The 15,269-nt window shown below is 38.2% G+C and overlaps 1 protein-coding gene across 1 annotated transcript; it reads right to left on the reverse strand.

The window, feature by feature from the left end:
- Positions 1-694: 694 nt before the first annotated feature.
- Positions 695-14,999, reverse strand: QSER1 (glutamine and serine rich 1; the record flags this gene model as incomplete). Its single annotated transcript, XM_010020898.1, has 7 exons — positions 14,897-14,999; positions 13,437-13,604; positions 6,461-10,165; positions 3,835-4,121; positions 2,782-2,898; positions 2,026-2,159; positions 695-906 (listed from the first exon to the last, which is right to left on the reverse strand). Coding segments are annotated over exons 2-7 (4,594 nt in total), but the record flags the coding sequence as incomplete, so codon positions are not given.
- Positions 15,000-15,269: the final 270 nt, after the last annotated feature.

Consider the following 15,269-nt stretch of genomic DNA (forward strand, 5'->3'; position numbering starts at 1 on the left):
AACCCTGACTATTCTATGATTCTATGATTCAGACATACAGGAAATAAACAAAAAACCCTGCAAAATGCGCTGTATATCTGCTATCACAGATCATCTCTATAAACACCATACAAAAATTCCTCTCTGTTCTGGAGAATTACTGCAAACATCGTATCTCACTGTTCCAAGACACGATGAATGTCTTATGAGCAAATGTGCTCAGCAGGCTACATTTGAACAGCTGGCATTTGGACAAGCAGTGAAGCAGCCAAAAAGTAACTGCTTTTTCTCCTTGGGTTTTGAAACAACAGTAACATCTGAATTCTGCCCACATCTGCATGCAGACAGGCACTGCAGGAATGTTATTTTAGACACGACACGGAGTTTTAGTGGAAAAATCAATGAAGAATCTGATTCTTCTGATGTATTTGAAAATCAGACTTCAACTGTACCCATCTGAGAAAGCAAGTAGTAAAAATATATTTACCCAACTGATAAACTACGTTTGAGATAACTTCAGTTGCACATATTTGCTTGAACACGAACAAGTAGAAAGTTTTAAGAAATTGTGTGGCAGTGGATTTTCTTCTTTTTTTTTTTTTTTTTGCTTCTGAGGCTAGCAAAGAAAAAATTGCAAGATTGAGCAACATACTTTTGTACTACTACTCTTAGTTAAGTTCAAATGGGCCTAGCTGCTAACAACAGTATCTCTCACCATCCTCATCACTCTGGGCCTCAGGTGAAGAATCGGACTGGGAAGATGAAAATTCTTCTTTCCACTTTTTCCTTTTCTTTGGTGGTGGTTCAGCCTTTACCTTTGGCTGTTTAGCTTTGGGTTTCACAGAAGAGACCTTTGCTGCTGCTGGTTTTGGTGTCGGTGGATCAGGGGTTTTATTAGTGCTACTGCTAGGTTTGCAATGAATAGTCCTGCAATATCATAAAGATGATCTCTATGAAAATAATTACCAATCAGGTTTTGACATTAATAACATAGCTATAGTCTTATGTAACCAGAATGTATCCTCCATGGATTATATATACTTACTTCATTGTAACATGTAACTAGAAATTAGGTCATACAGACTATACTACTGTACTTTTTATATAACGCATAACAATTATTCTCAACCACCTCAAAATCCTAGTCATCCGTTGAATGGAGAACACTGTCATTTTTTAGTATTGTTTACTAGTGTCTGATACAGAAAACGATCAGCATTAAATTACTGAAAATCCATAGAGAGAAAACCTTCAGATATCATCTGAAGTTGTGAGACAGTAACATAAGCTAAGCAATAAAGCATGACAGAGTTTTCCAACACAGAATCTGCAACCTTTACCAAAAGCACAGTCAAAGGTCAACACAAAATGCAACAGAAAAACCCTTCACTAGTGAATGACAGTGAAAACCTTATCAGAAGGGAGGTGACAGAGGAAATCTCAGAGCTAGTGGAAGTACCTGTGTGAGAGACACTTCTGGTCGTCACACAAAGTTATAAGGGTTTCTGGGGTGGCGTGAGGGTGGTAGGGCATGTGCAATGAGAAAAGTAAAATACTGTCAGTGTGCAAGGACACACAGAAGAGGGAAAAACATACTTGCAACAACCAACTTCGACAAATTGCCTTCTGTTTTTAAATCAACTTTCTAGGATTGAGAAGTACTTGTAGTATACCGGGACAGGATGATCATGAAAGCAGTCCAGAAAAATGGAACTAACTTGCAAAGTCCACAGGATAGGAGAAAACACGCATTTAAAATCATTACACCTGCGGCTTCTGTGTTAATGTTGAGGCAAAAGCTGACAGAAAGAGCATCAGGAGGCCCAGTACCTCCAAAATGAATTATTATTGCAATCCACAGATTCAAGGTAGGCAGGTCTTAATATGGCAGTAATTTACAGCTTGTTTCTTAAAGCAAAACAGTTTTCCATTTCTACCTTAAAGCTGAACTAACATAGCCCTGAGTTATAAGTTGTTTATTAAAATAGGTATTTTCTTAATATGAAAACAATATGGCAAAATGACAAAAAATATGAAATAAAATACCTTGATGACTGTACAGGTTTGCTCCGTGGTTTTTTTGAACATACTCTGACATACTCCTTTTTGTTTGAATTTTCAATGAACTTCACATACACTCGTTTATATTTTGTTTTTGCATCCCCGAAATACCCAAGATACTAAGAAAAAAAAAAAAAAAAAAAAAGACAAGTGTTTTTTGTTAAGTAAAATTGTTCAGTTTAACAATTAAGAACATAAATACTAAAGACAAAAAGTCAGTTTAAAAACAACTTGTTTACAAGAATGAGCCATCCTACAGCATTTACAATTTAAGAGAAATTCTCCAATGGATTTCCACATTTAAAGGAAGAAAATAAGGAAAATAAGGCAAGATGTACTTTGGGCTTCATTTTTTCCATTTATGTAATTCTCCCCATGTGTTATCCCTAAAGAATTATCTGCATGGCAAAGGGCTGCCTGTTGAAATTGTATCCTATCTGAATTCTTCCCGTTGTGGTTCACAAGCCTGCTCCCACTGACTTTATTTTGGTTATGAAAACCTGTTCCTTTATGCAGCGTGAATGATACCAAAGAACCCATGCTGGAAAACAAAAATTCTGCCCATTTATATATTTAGAGAGAATTTTAGAGCAGGAGGAAATCGAGAAACCTTTCCCTCCCTATCCCCTTCAAGGATGATTCCTAAGAAGGTATGTCAGAACCACATTTTATCTTGTTTCCTAGACTTCCATCAAGGAAACCAGTTCCCATGAGGCTTCACAAGGAATTTTTAAGACTCACACTGTTAGTAGCAGCAAACTCTCTCTGACTATCTCGGACTTCAGGAACAAACTTTTGCAATAACGCCTTCTGTACTTTCCAAATAGCTGGAGGCTCTTTTCCTGTTTGCAAAGCAACCTGTAAGAACATAAAATTATTTGCTAAGAAACATTCTTATTTTTCTCCCCGAAGTGTGTTGTGCATTATATTTTTTGAGCAAGTTACGCAGCGATGAAATTAAAATAAGTCATTCAAAATTCCAAACCCATAGTCATTATGTGCTATTTGCATCAAAATAGTATGACATGAATTAGGGTAACAACATATCTTAATCATTTTTGCAAGTGACAAGGGAACACTTTAAAACTGATACTACTTATCTTAGGAGACAAAGCTATGTGAATTCATTTAAAACTTCAGTTCAAGATGATGAACACACAGACAAATAATCAGAAGTATCAGAAATTAATGGTAAGAATATTGCTGGCTACAACAGCAACAAAATGAAAGGTAAACATGAAAAATCTAACATGGAGAAGCAACAAAACCAAACAAGAAATCAAAAACACAAGAAATGTTCCAATAAACTCATGTGAAGGGCAATACTGTTGCTTATGGAAGCAACTCCTTATTAGAACGGCAAGCAGAACCTCTTCCAAGAAAAGACAATTTGAAGATCTTTTGCACAAGTCCAAAAGTAATGTCCTCGACACATTACACTTGGAAACTTGCTACTCCCTTAATAAATAAATCAAAGGTAGTCAACAGCCTGTGGAAAAAATATGCCTTTTAACATTAAAAAAAGGTAATTCCAAGTTCTAACAGAGGTTACAAGCACATAAATTTACTTCATTATGTATGTAGAATAAAACAGGTCACGTACATATAAAACATATTCATAACCTGCACTAGAAAGACACCTTTAAGGCATCTTGGCAGCAACCAGGGAACATTAGAACAGGAACAGAAAACTGATCTGCAGCCTTTCCCCTTATGGTAGTTTGTTGAAGCTAAATTCATATGCAGGATTTCTCACGATTTCCCCCACCTCTCCTCAGCAAGTATTCAGATTACCTTTAGTGTCTCTATATCTTCAATCTTCACTACAAATTCATCACGTTCTCTGTACATGCCCTCTCCTCCACTGTCCGTATTCTCCTCATCAGTACATCCTTCTATTGCAACAGTTGCCTGTGTTTTTGCCAATTGGTCTGAGGCGACAGCATCCTGTTGGGCTACTTTTAAGGGGTCGGCTGGGTTCATTTTCTCCTGTGCATTGACCACAGGAGCAGTTGTCTGTGGTTCCTGCTTGATCACAGCAGCAGTGGTGGTGGCAGCAGCAGGAACAACTTTTTCAGCTTCTGAAGACAAAAATCCAAATTTTATTTAAACAAATTATCAAGGACTGGCAAAAAAAGGGAACTAGATTATTTTTCTTTCTTTCTGTTACAACAGATATTAAAAACACCTCTTCTAAGAGTTAAAACAGAAGCATCATCTTGGCTACAACTAAACTTTAAACAAACTCAAAATATTGTGGCTAGTATACCTCTGTTTGTATTAAACTGCTACAGCTGTCAGCATCTAGAAACAACAAAGATGAACAGCTTTAGGAAACAATCTGATAGTTGCAGACATGATTGACAAGAAATACTGCTGTACTTTGTGTGAATAAGCAAACGCAACAGTAAAGGTTACAACACTGGATCTTGTTTCCAATCTGCTGATAAGCAGTCTTTTAAAATTGGATTAAGGAAAGAGAAATACACGTGAAATATGAAAACATTTGCTGTCTGACTTTTGGACATTTATCATTTTTATCTTGCGGTACTGTAACTGAACGTTTGAGATTAAAACTTTGGCAATATTCTAATAGCTTTTAATATTGACAGATGTGAAAAATGAGACAATACACAACAAAGAAGGGAAAGACCATTCTTCTCCTCCTCTATGCCAAAGAGCCAAAAGAAACTCCCACTTTTAAAAATCAATCTTTCCCACCCGAAAAAAATTAGAAACCTTTTTAGATATTACTTAATACTCTTTTATACGTATTAGTTTTAGCACTGACCTGCTGATCTAAAAGAAATCAAGTTATATTGCCTATAGCATAATTACTGATATCACTTAGGAAGCTGGCTTCAAACTTAAGATTACTATTGTACAGTTTTGTTACAATCACTATTAATTGCTGGCTTTATCACTTAAAAAATAGAAAAAAGATAACATGACATTTTAATAAAAGTGATTCAAAACAAATGATTTAAATATCAAATTAATGTGCCAATACAAAAGCTATGCCAGATACATGAAGATTCATCAAATCAACTCAGCAAAATTGCTAAGCCAAGAAATATATTCTTCTGCATATATCCTATACCATTATTGCAAATAGGTTGTATTTCTTTGTTCAGTGAAAGCTTTGACACCTCTAATTAGACACAGTGCTATTAGTTCCCCAAGTATATTTACAGTCTTCAAAATGGCAGATAAATGGACATACACTACCTAATGCTACCAAAAGACTACATCTTAGTATTTGCCTTTCCACACTTGTATAAAAAAAGATAGAAAAATTACTAGAAAACCTGTAAAAGCCCAGCAAGTAAGAAAGAAGTCATCACCAAGCACCTTGGACAATGTACAGACTTGTATATAATAAAACAGGAAGGTGAATTAAAAAATTGGTGGTATAAGTATTACATCTTTATGAATAATAAAGAAGTCACCATAACATTGTAAAAGGAAGTACTGCAAATAAAACACTAGTGGAAATGGTCACCAACAAACCCCCTTTGAAATACTTCCTTCGGAAGCTGTACACAGAATGTGGCTTATAAAAATTGACACGCTTCAGCAAGAGGCTCACACCATGGCACTGTCCACATTTTGGCTTTCTGGGGAAAAAAAAAGTCACTGCATATTTGTTCAAAATACATATTCAGCGGAAAGACCTATGAGGAACTTCACCTTCTGTAATGGCCTTTCCAAAATGCTTGAACTTAACATAACTTAATAGAAACATCCACAGAAGAAAACAGAACAGTAATCAAGATGAAGTATTGTTTAGTATCTCATGTATTCCGCAATCTTTTCCCAGTATTTTAGGTTCGATTATTACAATTTAAGTTCAATTGTGCTACGTATTTTTCAGCAAATCATGTCACCCCTAGAGAAAAAAAAAATCTTCCCCTCCCATCTAAAAGAGAAAAAAATACTGTTTTCATAAACATACTCTGTGCAACCCTATCGAAAGTGCATCTTTACCTAGGAAGAACTTAACTTCCGTTGATGGCAATTATTAGTATGTTCTCTTGCTAGACTTTTTTTTTTTAAATAGATTTTTTACACCTCTGACATGACGATTTGCTGAGGTTTCCAGGTGAAAATCATATTTAGCATTCTAAGCCAGAGAAGAGAACAGACACATTATTCCAATAATAATGGGCTAAAATAACTTTTTGGCATTAGGAGAGCCCTACTTAAGTAGCATTAGAAAGTTTATCTACAGATTTTCTAACTGTAGAAAACACCAGTTTAGTTCATAGTCAATGCACCTTTAGAACGTAACTCTTAATTATGACTGGGATTAAAACCAAACGTAATCAAAACCTTTACCTCAACTGAAGATAGCTAAAATTATTCTTTATTTTTTCCCATCAACTACAGAAATCACCTTCAACATGTGCACTTGTTTTACCTGATCTGTTCTTTCTATCGGATGTGTCATCCAGGGCTGACAATGCAGTGGAGATGCTCTTCTGAAGATCGTGGTTACCCCCCACAGAATCATCTTCATCAGAAGAAAATGAAGCCAACGCTTCTAAATTTTTCTTAAGTTCTTCATCGGCTTTTTTGGTTGGACTTTCCCCACTACCTTCAGCAGCTACAGGTGCTGCTGGTGCTGGCGGAGGCTTTGCGGAGGGTTGTAGGCATGGGGCACGAACTACCTGGGTAACAGGTCGCCTTGTCCTGTTTGGCATTCGAACGGCTGGAGCTGAAAACTGCTGCCTTGGTCCAGATTTTAGGAAGTCTAAAAAAGATGCAATAAATCCTGTTTTGACTTCAGGCTGTTTTTCTTCAACTTCTTTGATTTTTTGCCTCATTCTTTCCTGATGCTGGTAAGTATCATAACAACTTTCAGAAACAGGAGAAGAGTATGCGAAACACGAGTCACTTCCTCTTGAATTCTGACGTTTGCACTGTCCACTTCTTCTTACCTGTTTCTGAATTGCACTGTCATCTTCTGCAGTATTTCTGGTCTGGATTTTTCCTTTGTTTTTTTTCTTTTGAAGGTTCCCTTGAGACAAATCTTGACATTCTTCTTCAGTTCTATTAATGATTCCATCTCCACTTTGGGGCACAGAGAGTGGCTGCAATGGAACCTTTGATGGGTTACCTGCCACTGTACCATCATCACCACCTGTATTAAAATCATTCTCTGAAGCAGCACTTTCTCCACTTAGGCTCCTACCACTTGAAACAAATTCTGTGTCTCTTGCATTCAGTGTACCATCAGCTGAAGCATCATTATCTTCTTCAGATTCATGACTGATGCTAGATTGTTTCTTAACTGGAATAGCCCCTTGTTCGTGCTCTTCTTGACCAGGGCCAAGGGTGGGAGAGGTCATTCTTGTTGCTACATTTTGATCCGAAGTTTCAATGTGCTGCTGATCAAGGTTCACAGTATTGGTCTGTATTGTCGACACTGGTGTAAGATTTATAGTAATCTGGCTTCCATTCAAAGAAATATTACTAATACTTGTTGGCTTTCCAACTACTGTAGGTGAGGCACTGAAACCAGACACGTGTCTTACATCCATTGATCGAAACTGTGGTTTAGACTCCTCGCTATTTTCAACAGACTGGATTTCCTCTTCATTAGAAGTTGATTTGGCAAAGTCAGATGGTGTTACTCCACAGGCTGCTGCTGTTGCTGCTAAGATGTCATCTACATTGGATAATATATTCCTCTCATCACTGAGAAGTATAGATTCTGGGAAACATATTGAACTGAGAGAAACAAACTGGTTTTTTGAATCATGTTGATTTGTCTGAGTAAAATGATCTTTTGTTGTCAAATGCTGCTGTAGTGGCTTTGAGGGCTCAGAAATGTCCATTTTCATGACTTCTGAATTCTGAGTATGAAGCTGTTGCTGTGTATGACCCCCATTACTTTGAATAATATGACCGTCCATCTGAAGGAATGGATGTGTTACCTGTTGAGAACTGTGTATTCTTTGCACTTGTGGTGATGCCTTCGTTTGTCCTAAACCTGACTGAAGTATTGACTGGTGAAGAATCTGCAAGTCACAGGCTGACTCCAGCAGTACCTGTGCACTGGGCAAGCACAGCTGATGACCATGTCTTAAAGCATGAGGCTGAACCTGTGACGGTGGGCTAATGACTTGGCCTTGCTGTTCTTGAGCTTTACTTTCATGTACCTTATGCATAAGAGAATGTTGCTGGTTTAGTTCTTTAGCACTCACAGTTACTTGTGTCGTTTGCATTAAATTAGCTGTCTTTTTTATATCATGGCTTAGGCTAGTGATATGGCCAATATGTTGGGAAAGCTGTTCCACAGAATTGACCATTCTTTCATCTTTTTTTGTTCCTTGAAGAGTAAGTCCCACAACTTGATCCTCAAGACGAGAGTTACTTCTGATGACACTTTGAGAGTATCTGTCATCTGCTTTTGAGACCCTATAGGATGCGTCCTGAGCGTTGATTTCTTCATCAGTTAGCCTTTGAGTGGAAGACTCAAGAGTAGTTTGCTGTTGCAGTGCCTGCATATCCTGCATCGATAATTCCTCCTCTTGTTTTGATGAGGCATACAAATTAGAGTCAGACTTCCTTTTAACATATGACTTTGTTTCTGAGGAAGGCCTGTTTTTCTGCAGTGTCTGTGAATGAGCTGGGGATGCAAAAGGAGGAGACTGGACAGATGGCAAAAACTTCTGAGACTGTGGAGAGGAGGATTCCTGTGACTGAGAATTCTGAGAAGAATGTAAAGAAATATAGTTCTGGTTAGGACTCGAGGCTGGAAGAGCTTGTATCCGAGGAGAGGCATTAAAGGAAAGGGAAGGTGATGTCAATGTTAAAGACTGCCCTGAAGAATAGCTTTCTGAAGGACTAACAGCTGATAAAACTTGTGATTGAGATGAAAAACTAACTTGGGATTGGCTAACTGGAGATAAACCCTGAGTGTGACTAGAAGAGTAGCTCTGAGATTGGCTGACTGAAGAAAGTTCCCTCGTTTGCCCAGAGTAGTTCTCATTTGGAACTGAAGTCAATACGTGTTCCTCTGAGGAGTAACTGAGAGTTTGACTATCAGAAGTAATAGTTTGTGACTGCCCAGAAAAAGTCAACGTTTTATACAATGAGGGCAGCTTCTCAACCTTGCTGGATGAGAAATCCTGTGAGTGACTAACAGGTGGCACACTCTGAGTGGGGGATGAAACATAGTTTTGGGACTGGCTGACCGACAAGAGGCTTGGGAGCTGTGCTGTAGAATAGATCTGTGCTTGGCCTGTAATGACAGAACTCTGGTTTTGTGCAGTTTTGGCATAGCTTTGTGTCTGCACAGTGGGATCTACACTTTGAGGTTTGGGGGTCTTTGCTGACCTTGGAGGCTGCTTCATGGAACAGTTTTTCACTTTTGCTGTGGAAGCAGATGGAAAACCAGGCGATGGAATTGCAGATGTGTACGACTGAGCAAGTTCCACTGTGACTTGAGAAGTCTTCTGCTGTAGTCCTCCATTGCTCACCTGAGTAGCATCTCCAACTGGGCTGCAAGATAATGCTGAGTGCCTAGATGCATCCTGAAAATTAACTCCACTTGTACTTGTTAAATAGCTGTGTAAGGAATGCTGTGAAACAGTCAGTTGAGCCTGAACAGACTGAGTACTTGAAGGCCGCTGATGGTGTTTAATAACACTACATTCTCGCTGAAGTGCTCGATCAATAGAAGCAGTGGAACCAGTAAAGACAGACGTGCTATATGCCTGAGAAACCTGCTGAGCTCCTCCAAGGGTTGAAGGCAACAAACTAAACTGAGGTTGCAAGAGATGGGGTGCAGATTCTTGAGCAGAACGATATGTTGATGACTGAGGTGGTATACTGGTGCTTAAAACAGAACTGCCTAGGCGCTCAAATGTCAAAGCAGTTGGAACAGTGCCTTGTGATGTTTTAATCTGCAATAAGGGATCATGGGTAGTTAAGAGACCATTTGATGTAGCACTGAAAGTAGTATCTTGAAGAGTAAGAGAAGGAGTAGTAGCAAAGTTTCTACTGCTGAAAGTGTTGGGATGCTGATATGCTGATAATGCAGATGTTGGTGGAAATGTTCCAGAGGTTGGCAGAGCTCCAGTAACAAAGAGTTCTGAGGCTGTTGAGGAATGCATACCTGGAAAAAAAACAAAAACAAAACAAGAAGGGAAAAAGAGCATAAGGGAGCTTTAGAAGTTACAACACTCTGCATTTCTAGAACTCAACTGATTGTAAGATTTTACAGCATTTATAAATGTAACCTTCATTAGAATCACCACCCCTTTTCAATGAAAACATATAAAAGGGAAGCCCTTACTGTGGGTCATTCTCAAACTGGAAGTGCAGGTTTTTTTAAGAATTCCAAATTCTGTACCCTCAGTGAATTGGCAAGGGAAAAAAGATCGCATCTTTATAATAAAAACTATGGATAAAAAAATTGCACAAGATGAATTCTTCTTTGAAACTGAAAGCTCTTTGTTAGTTTTTGTTTCAGTTTAGAAAGAAGTTCGTAGTAGAGGACAACTGATAAAAAGACCTGGACACCTTTAATATACAGTAAAAAGGCAAAATCACACCTCATCAATTGTAACACATACACAGTTAAAGGAACAATTCCATCTCCTGCATTTACCCTCACCAATACTTTCATTACTCACTTTATGGAAACATTTTGGAGCTTACAGTGAAATAGCTAACAACCACACTTGTAATATGTATTTCTTAAAAGACAGCTTTCACTTTCAATACAAAGAATAAATATGATTTGTATGCTTTCCAAAATATCCACAGACAGCAGCTATCTGCACAGCGCAACAGCAACTATCCAGCTGAAAGGTACAATATTACTTATTTGTGTCTGGACACTGGTATGATATCTTGGTTTAAACAAGATTTCTCTACAGAACATCCTACTCCAACTGAAACAGGAGTGTGAAATTCCCTTGCAAGTTTTCCCTTGCAGTGATCCACATCATTCAGTGCTTTTCACCGTGTAGTCTGCAGGTATTGGTGAAGTTTGTATACTATTTCCAAAGCCTGTGAATGGAAGTGATGAAGGCAAGTTTATTCTCAGGGAGACAAACTTCTTGTAAGGGGTATACAAATCAGAAAAAAGTGAAAGTTACTGGTATAATTTGACCTTTTTCAGTTCTTCTTGGACATTTAAAACAGCTTTAGTTTTGTATCATTTAAGAATAAATAAATAACTCTCAGTAAATAAAGGTGGGTTTGAGAAAAACATTTCAGGAAAAAAAAATCGCTTTTTATTTTAAATGTATTCAGTCCTCTTAAACTGATTGCAACATAATCATCCATTGCTTTGGAAGTTTCAGATGAAGCTGGCAAAGAAAGTCTTTGTTTCTTCCTTTCCAGTTCCAGACGAACTGATATGAATAGATGTGATACTAAGGGAATGCCAAGGTATTTTTCAGTAGTCAACAATAAGGTCTTTCTGAGTAAGAAAGCATAAGCAGCGTTTTAATGCCTTTTTTCCCCTGTTCTAAAAAACTTCAACATCATGTACAACTGGGTTCTCTTTTACTGATCCCTACCACTAACACAACAGTATGGGCATCTGGAAGCATCAAAGAAGGGGAAGAATTTATACCTTTTGTAACTGCAGATGTTAATTTCTCATCTAACCTGTATTTTTCCCTTCTCTTCTATAAATTAAAGCCCTTCCTGCTGCGCAGGTAATTTCTTGAACCAGGCAAGAGCCAGTCACAGAAGCACTATCATGGCAGAACTGCTGGGGTTTATATTTTACTTCTGTAGAGGAGCGGACAAAAGTTATGGCAAAGGTAGTAAGTTGTGTGCCCACTACTCTAAGAAATCAGAACATTGATAAAAATGCCACATACCAAAGGAAGACTTGGTAGGACAATATACTAAACACGCTGCTCCTCTTTTACCCCCAAAATCAGCAGTTGCAGGGTTTGGAGGTAAAAAACAAAGTGGAAAGCCCTTCTAAAGAAAGGTCAACTTGAAGAGCAAAGAGCACTTGTTTTCCCTCATCAAAAAAGTCTGTAGAAGACAAAGCTCTCAAAAGACACTTGGGGAGTTTGAGGGATACAGAAAAGCAACAAAAGTATTAAAGGACAACAGAAAGCTCAGAGAACTGGTAATATTGAAAATGGGCTTACTGATGAGTTCTTAGTACTGAGTACTGAGAAGTCTCTCAATCACTGGTATCAACATCAAACCCGACCCACAGCATGTCTCCCTATTCTTCACAATTCACTGTTAGGCAGGCTGCAACGGAGAAAACATGCTAGGATGAAGAGAAAAAAAGATTTCTTCCCAGCTGATAATCTGCTGCGAGGATGGGTCATCACAACTCTAAACATCACTGATTTATATTAAGATTTTTTGACAGATTAACAGTGTGCATCTTCATCTGTACTCCCACATATATGCTTCTGGCTATGGCGAATGAAAAGCCACATTCTCTCTTCTCATCTTTCTGAGCAGCTCTTCATGGAATGCAGCTGCATGTTACACTGAACAGACCAAGTACAAACTGTCAACAAAAGGATTGTTCCGCTCTTTCCTCTTCCTACCTTATGCCTCCTCCCTAAATCAGAATCAGCGATCACACAGCTGCACCAGGACACAGATCAGCTTGCTGATATGATGGAAAACCATCCCAACAAAGGAAAAAACCCACCCAAACCTCGTCTGTCAGATGAGTGAATAGATCTGATTCACTGCACAGCTGCACAATCACTGCATAAGATTAACCATAACTTGAAGCTACCCAGAGATGCAGTAGCATCACTTATCTTGCTGTGGCTGTCCACAGCAAGCTCAAAATATGCAGTGTTTCCTGCTCTGCACAGAAGGCTTGACAGATGGGGGAGGTCTGCAGAAGGCAGTCAGTCTGCCAAGAAAGACGGCATGTTTGTTTATTTGTAAATTAGATCAGTTATTTCTGTGCAACATGCACCTCGGACCTTGTTTTTGAGAACATCTTGCTCACTACTTCTGTGTACAAAGGGGCTAAAGTTATCCACAGACTTTTAGCAGAAATATCACAGAACAACAACTATGACAGGAAACACTGAGAATTAAAGATCTGCTCGGGTATACAGATAGCCTACTTGAATATGCTTTTGGTGTTAGCAAGAGTAATTCCAAAGTTGGAGAATATATTTGACTCTTTAGATAAATTAATATCCTAATCATCAAAAATCCTTCTAAAAAATTAGAGCTTCTGCTCATATAATTCCTCTTCTAATAGAATCCTTCTGTTAATATAATTTCATTGATTTTGAGATATTTAAATACTGAGATGGAAAAGAGGTAGAAGACACGTAGCCTTTCCAGTTAAGTCAGGATATTTTTGCTTCAAGTTCTCCCCAACATTCAATACAACAATGACGAATTTTATTTCAAGAGAAATTTTTCACCTGTCTGCCAGGAAGGAGCCCTGAATTGTGGTAAAAGGGTAGATCCTGAAGAGACTGCCTGAGCGGTACGAGACTCAATAGCAGAGAGAAAATTCATAACTGAAGAAGTTTCCTTAGTGTTACTTCCAGCACTGTGCATACTGGTGGTATCAAATATTCCTGAAAGACCTAGATGAGGGTGGAAGGAAATGAAACAAAACGGACAATTCAGATGAACTTACAAGAAGCTCAATCAAATAACAAGGATATACATTCATTGTTCACTAAAAACTCTAGCAATGTTATTAAAGTACATTGATTTTTCAGTTTTGACTGTTTTGTAGTGTTGCAACTGTAAACTGGAACTTGAATATACATTTTAAAATCTATTTTTAAATGTATGTCAAATATCATGTTTAAAATCAATATTTAGGTACACCGATAAAATTCTCCATTCATCTGAAGATTCACTGTTCTATTTTTTCCACACAAACTGTTTAAATATTCAGAATTCCTCCTGAAATAGGTTCAGCTTCTCTGTTCACCTTTTCCCCTAGTTCTCGCTCTTTGGAGTTTGCAGTATCGCAGTTCGGAGTTCTCTGTAGTTCGGAGGTTTTTTTCTGTGACTAGCACAAGAAAAGGGGTTTTGGTTGCATTCCCCATTCCAGCAAACACCTTTGTGCATTCACTGTTGCTCACAGCTTTCAGTGGCAGGGGGCTCAGTGGGAAGCGATGGAGAGATACAGTTTTGAGTAACTGAGATTATGAAAGACTGTAGGGTCTACACCCTGGAACATTCCCTGAAGTTCTGACCCTCCATCGTCCTGATCAAGGACTTGGCCAAGAGACTACAGATTCCAGCCAGCAGAAGCTCAAATATCTTTCCTTAGAAATTGGATTGCAAAGCGATCATGAAGAGGTCATGCCCTGTCTTCTCCTCACATGGAGACAGGCTATCACCAGGATCACGGACAGATCCTGATGCAGATGTAACACAGCCTAACCTGCTACTCTATTTAAATTTTAACTTTCCCCCAGCACTACATCGTAGTTTGCACATGTAAGCACTAGCAAGAGTGTGCTCCAATTCGCATTAGTTTCGCTGTTTGCTTTAGTCTAAAAGAGTTAGCATGATTTCTGCAGCTGGCTTTGAGGCGTACTTAACGTTTAGCCTTTATGCATAGGCCAAATCCTCTATTTTAAAGAATAAATGAAGTTTCTTTAAGAACCAACAGCAAGGTAATAAACACAGCGCCCTCCCCTTGTATTTTCCTTTCTACTTACGACATTTTGATAACAGCTAACGACTGTTAACTTTCTACTAGAAACTCAGCTCTTCTGATACTACCTGCCACCACTTGCTTGACAAACTCCCTCTGACTATAAAATTCATCAATTTGAACCTAAATTACATAACAGGTTCGTTGGGTTTTTTTTTCCTTTAGCTATTTAAGCTGTAAACTCATTATATGAACAGTTACCAGTAGGATGATGTGTAGCAGAGTATCCAGGAAGTTGATGAGAAGCTGTGTATGTCTGTCTGTGAAGATCTGTTTCTGAATGTGATGAATGTCCTCCTCCATAGCTTAAGCTAAGAAAGAAATTAAATATTATTAACAAAAAAAAACCAAAAACCAAACAAAAACAAAAAACCCCCACCCAAAAAACCCCCAACAAAAAAACCCCAACCAGCTACAGAAACAAAGTACAACTATGAAATCCCAACCACAACTCACGAAGTTGCGGAAACAAAAGAGAACACAAGCCCAAGAGCTGACAGATGTGGTTGTGCTAGGACATCACAAAAAATGTTAAGCAGATAAGAATTACTACAAAACTTAATGAGCCAAAGCA

Source organism: Nestor notabilis, unplaced genomic scaffold (genome assembly GCF_000696875.1).
Source record: "Nestor notabilis isolate BGI_N333 unplaced genomic scaffold, ASM69687v1 scaffold9128, whole genome shotgun sequence".
NCBI lineage: Eukaryota > Metazoa > Chordata > Aves > Psittaciformes > Psittacidae > Nestor > Nestor notabilis.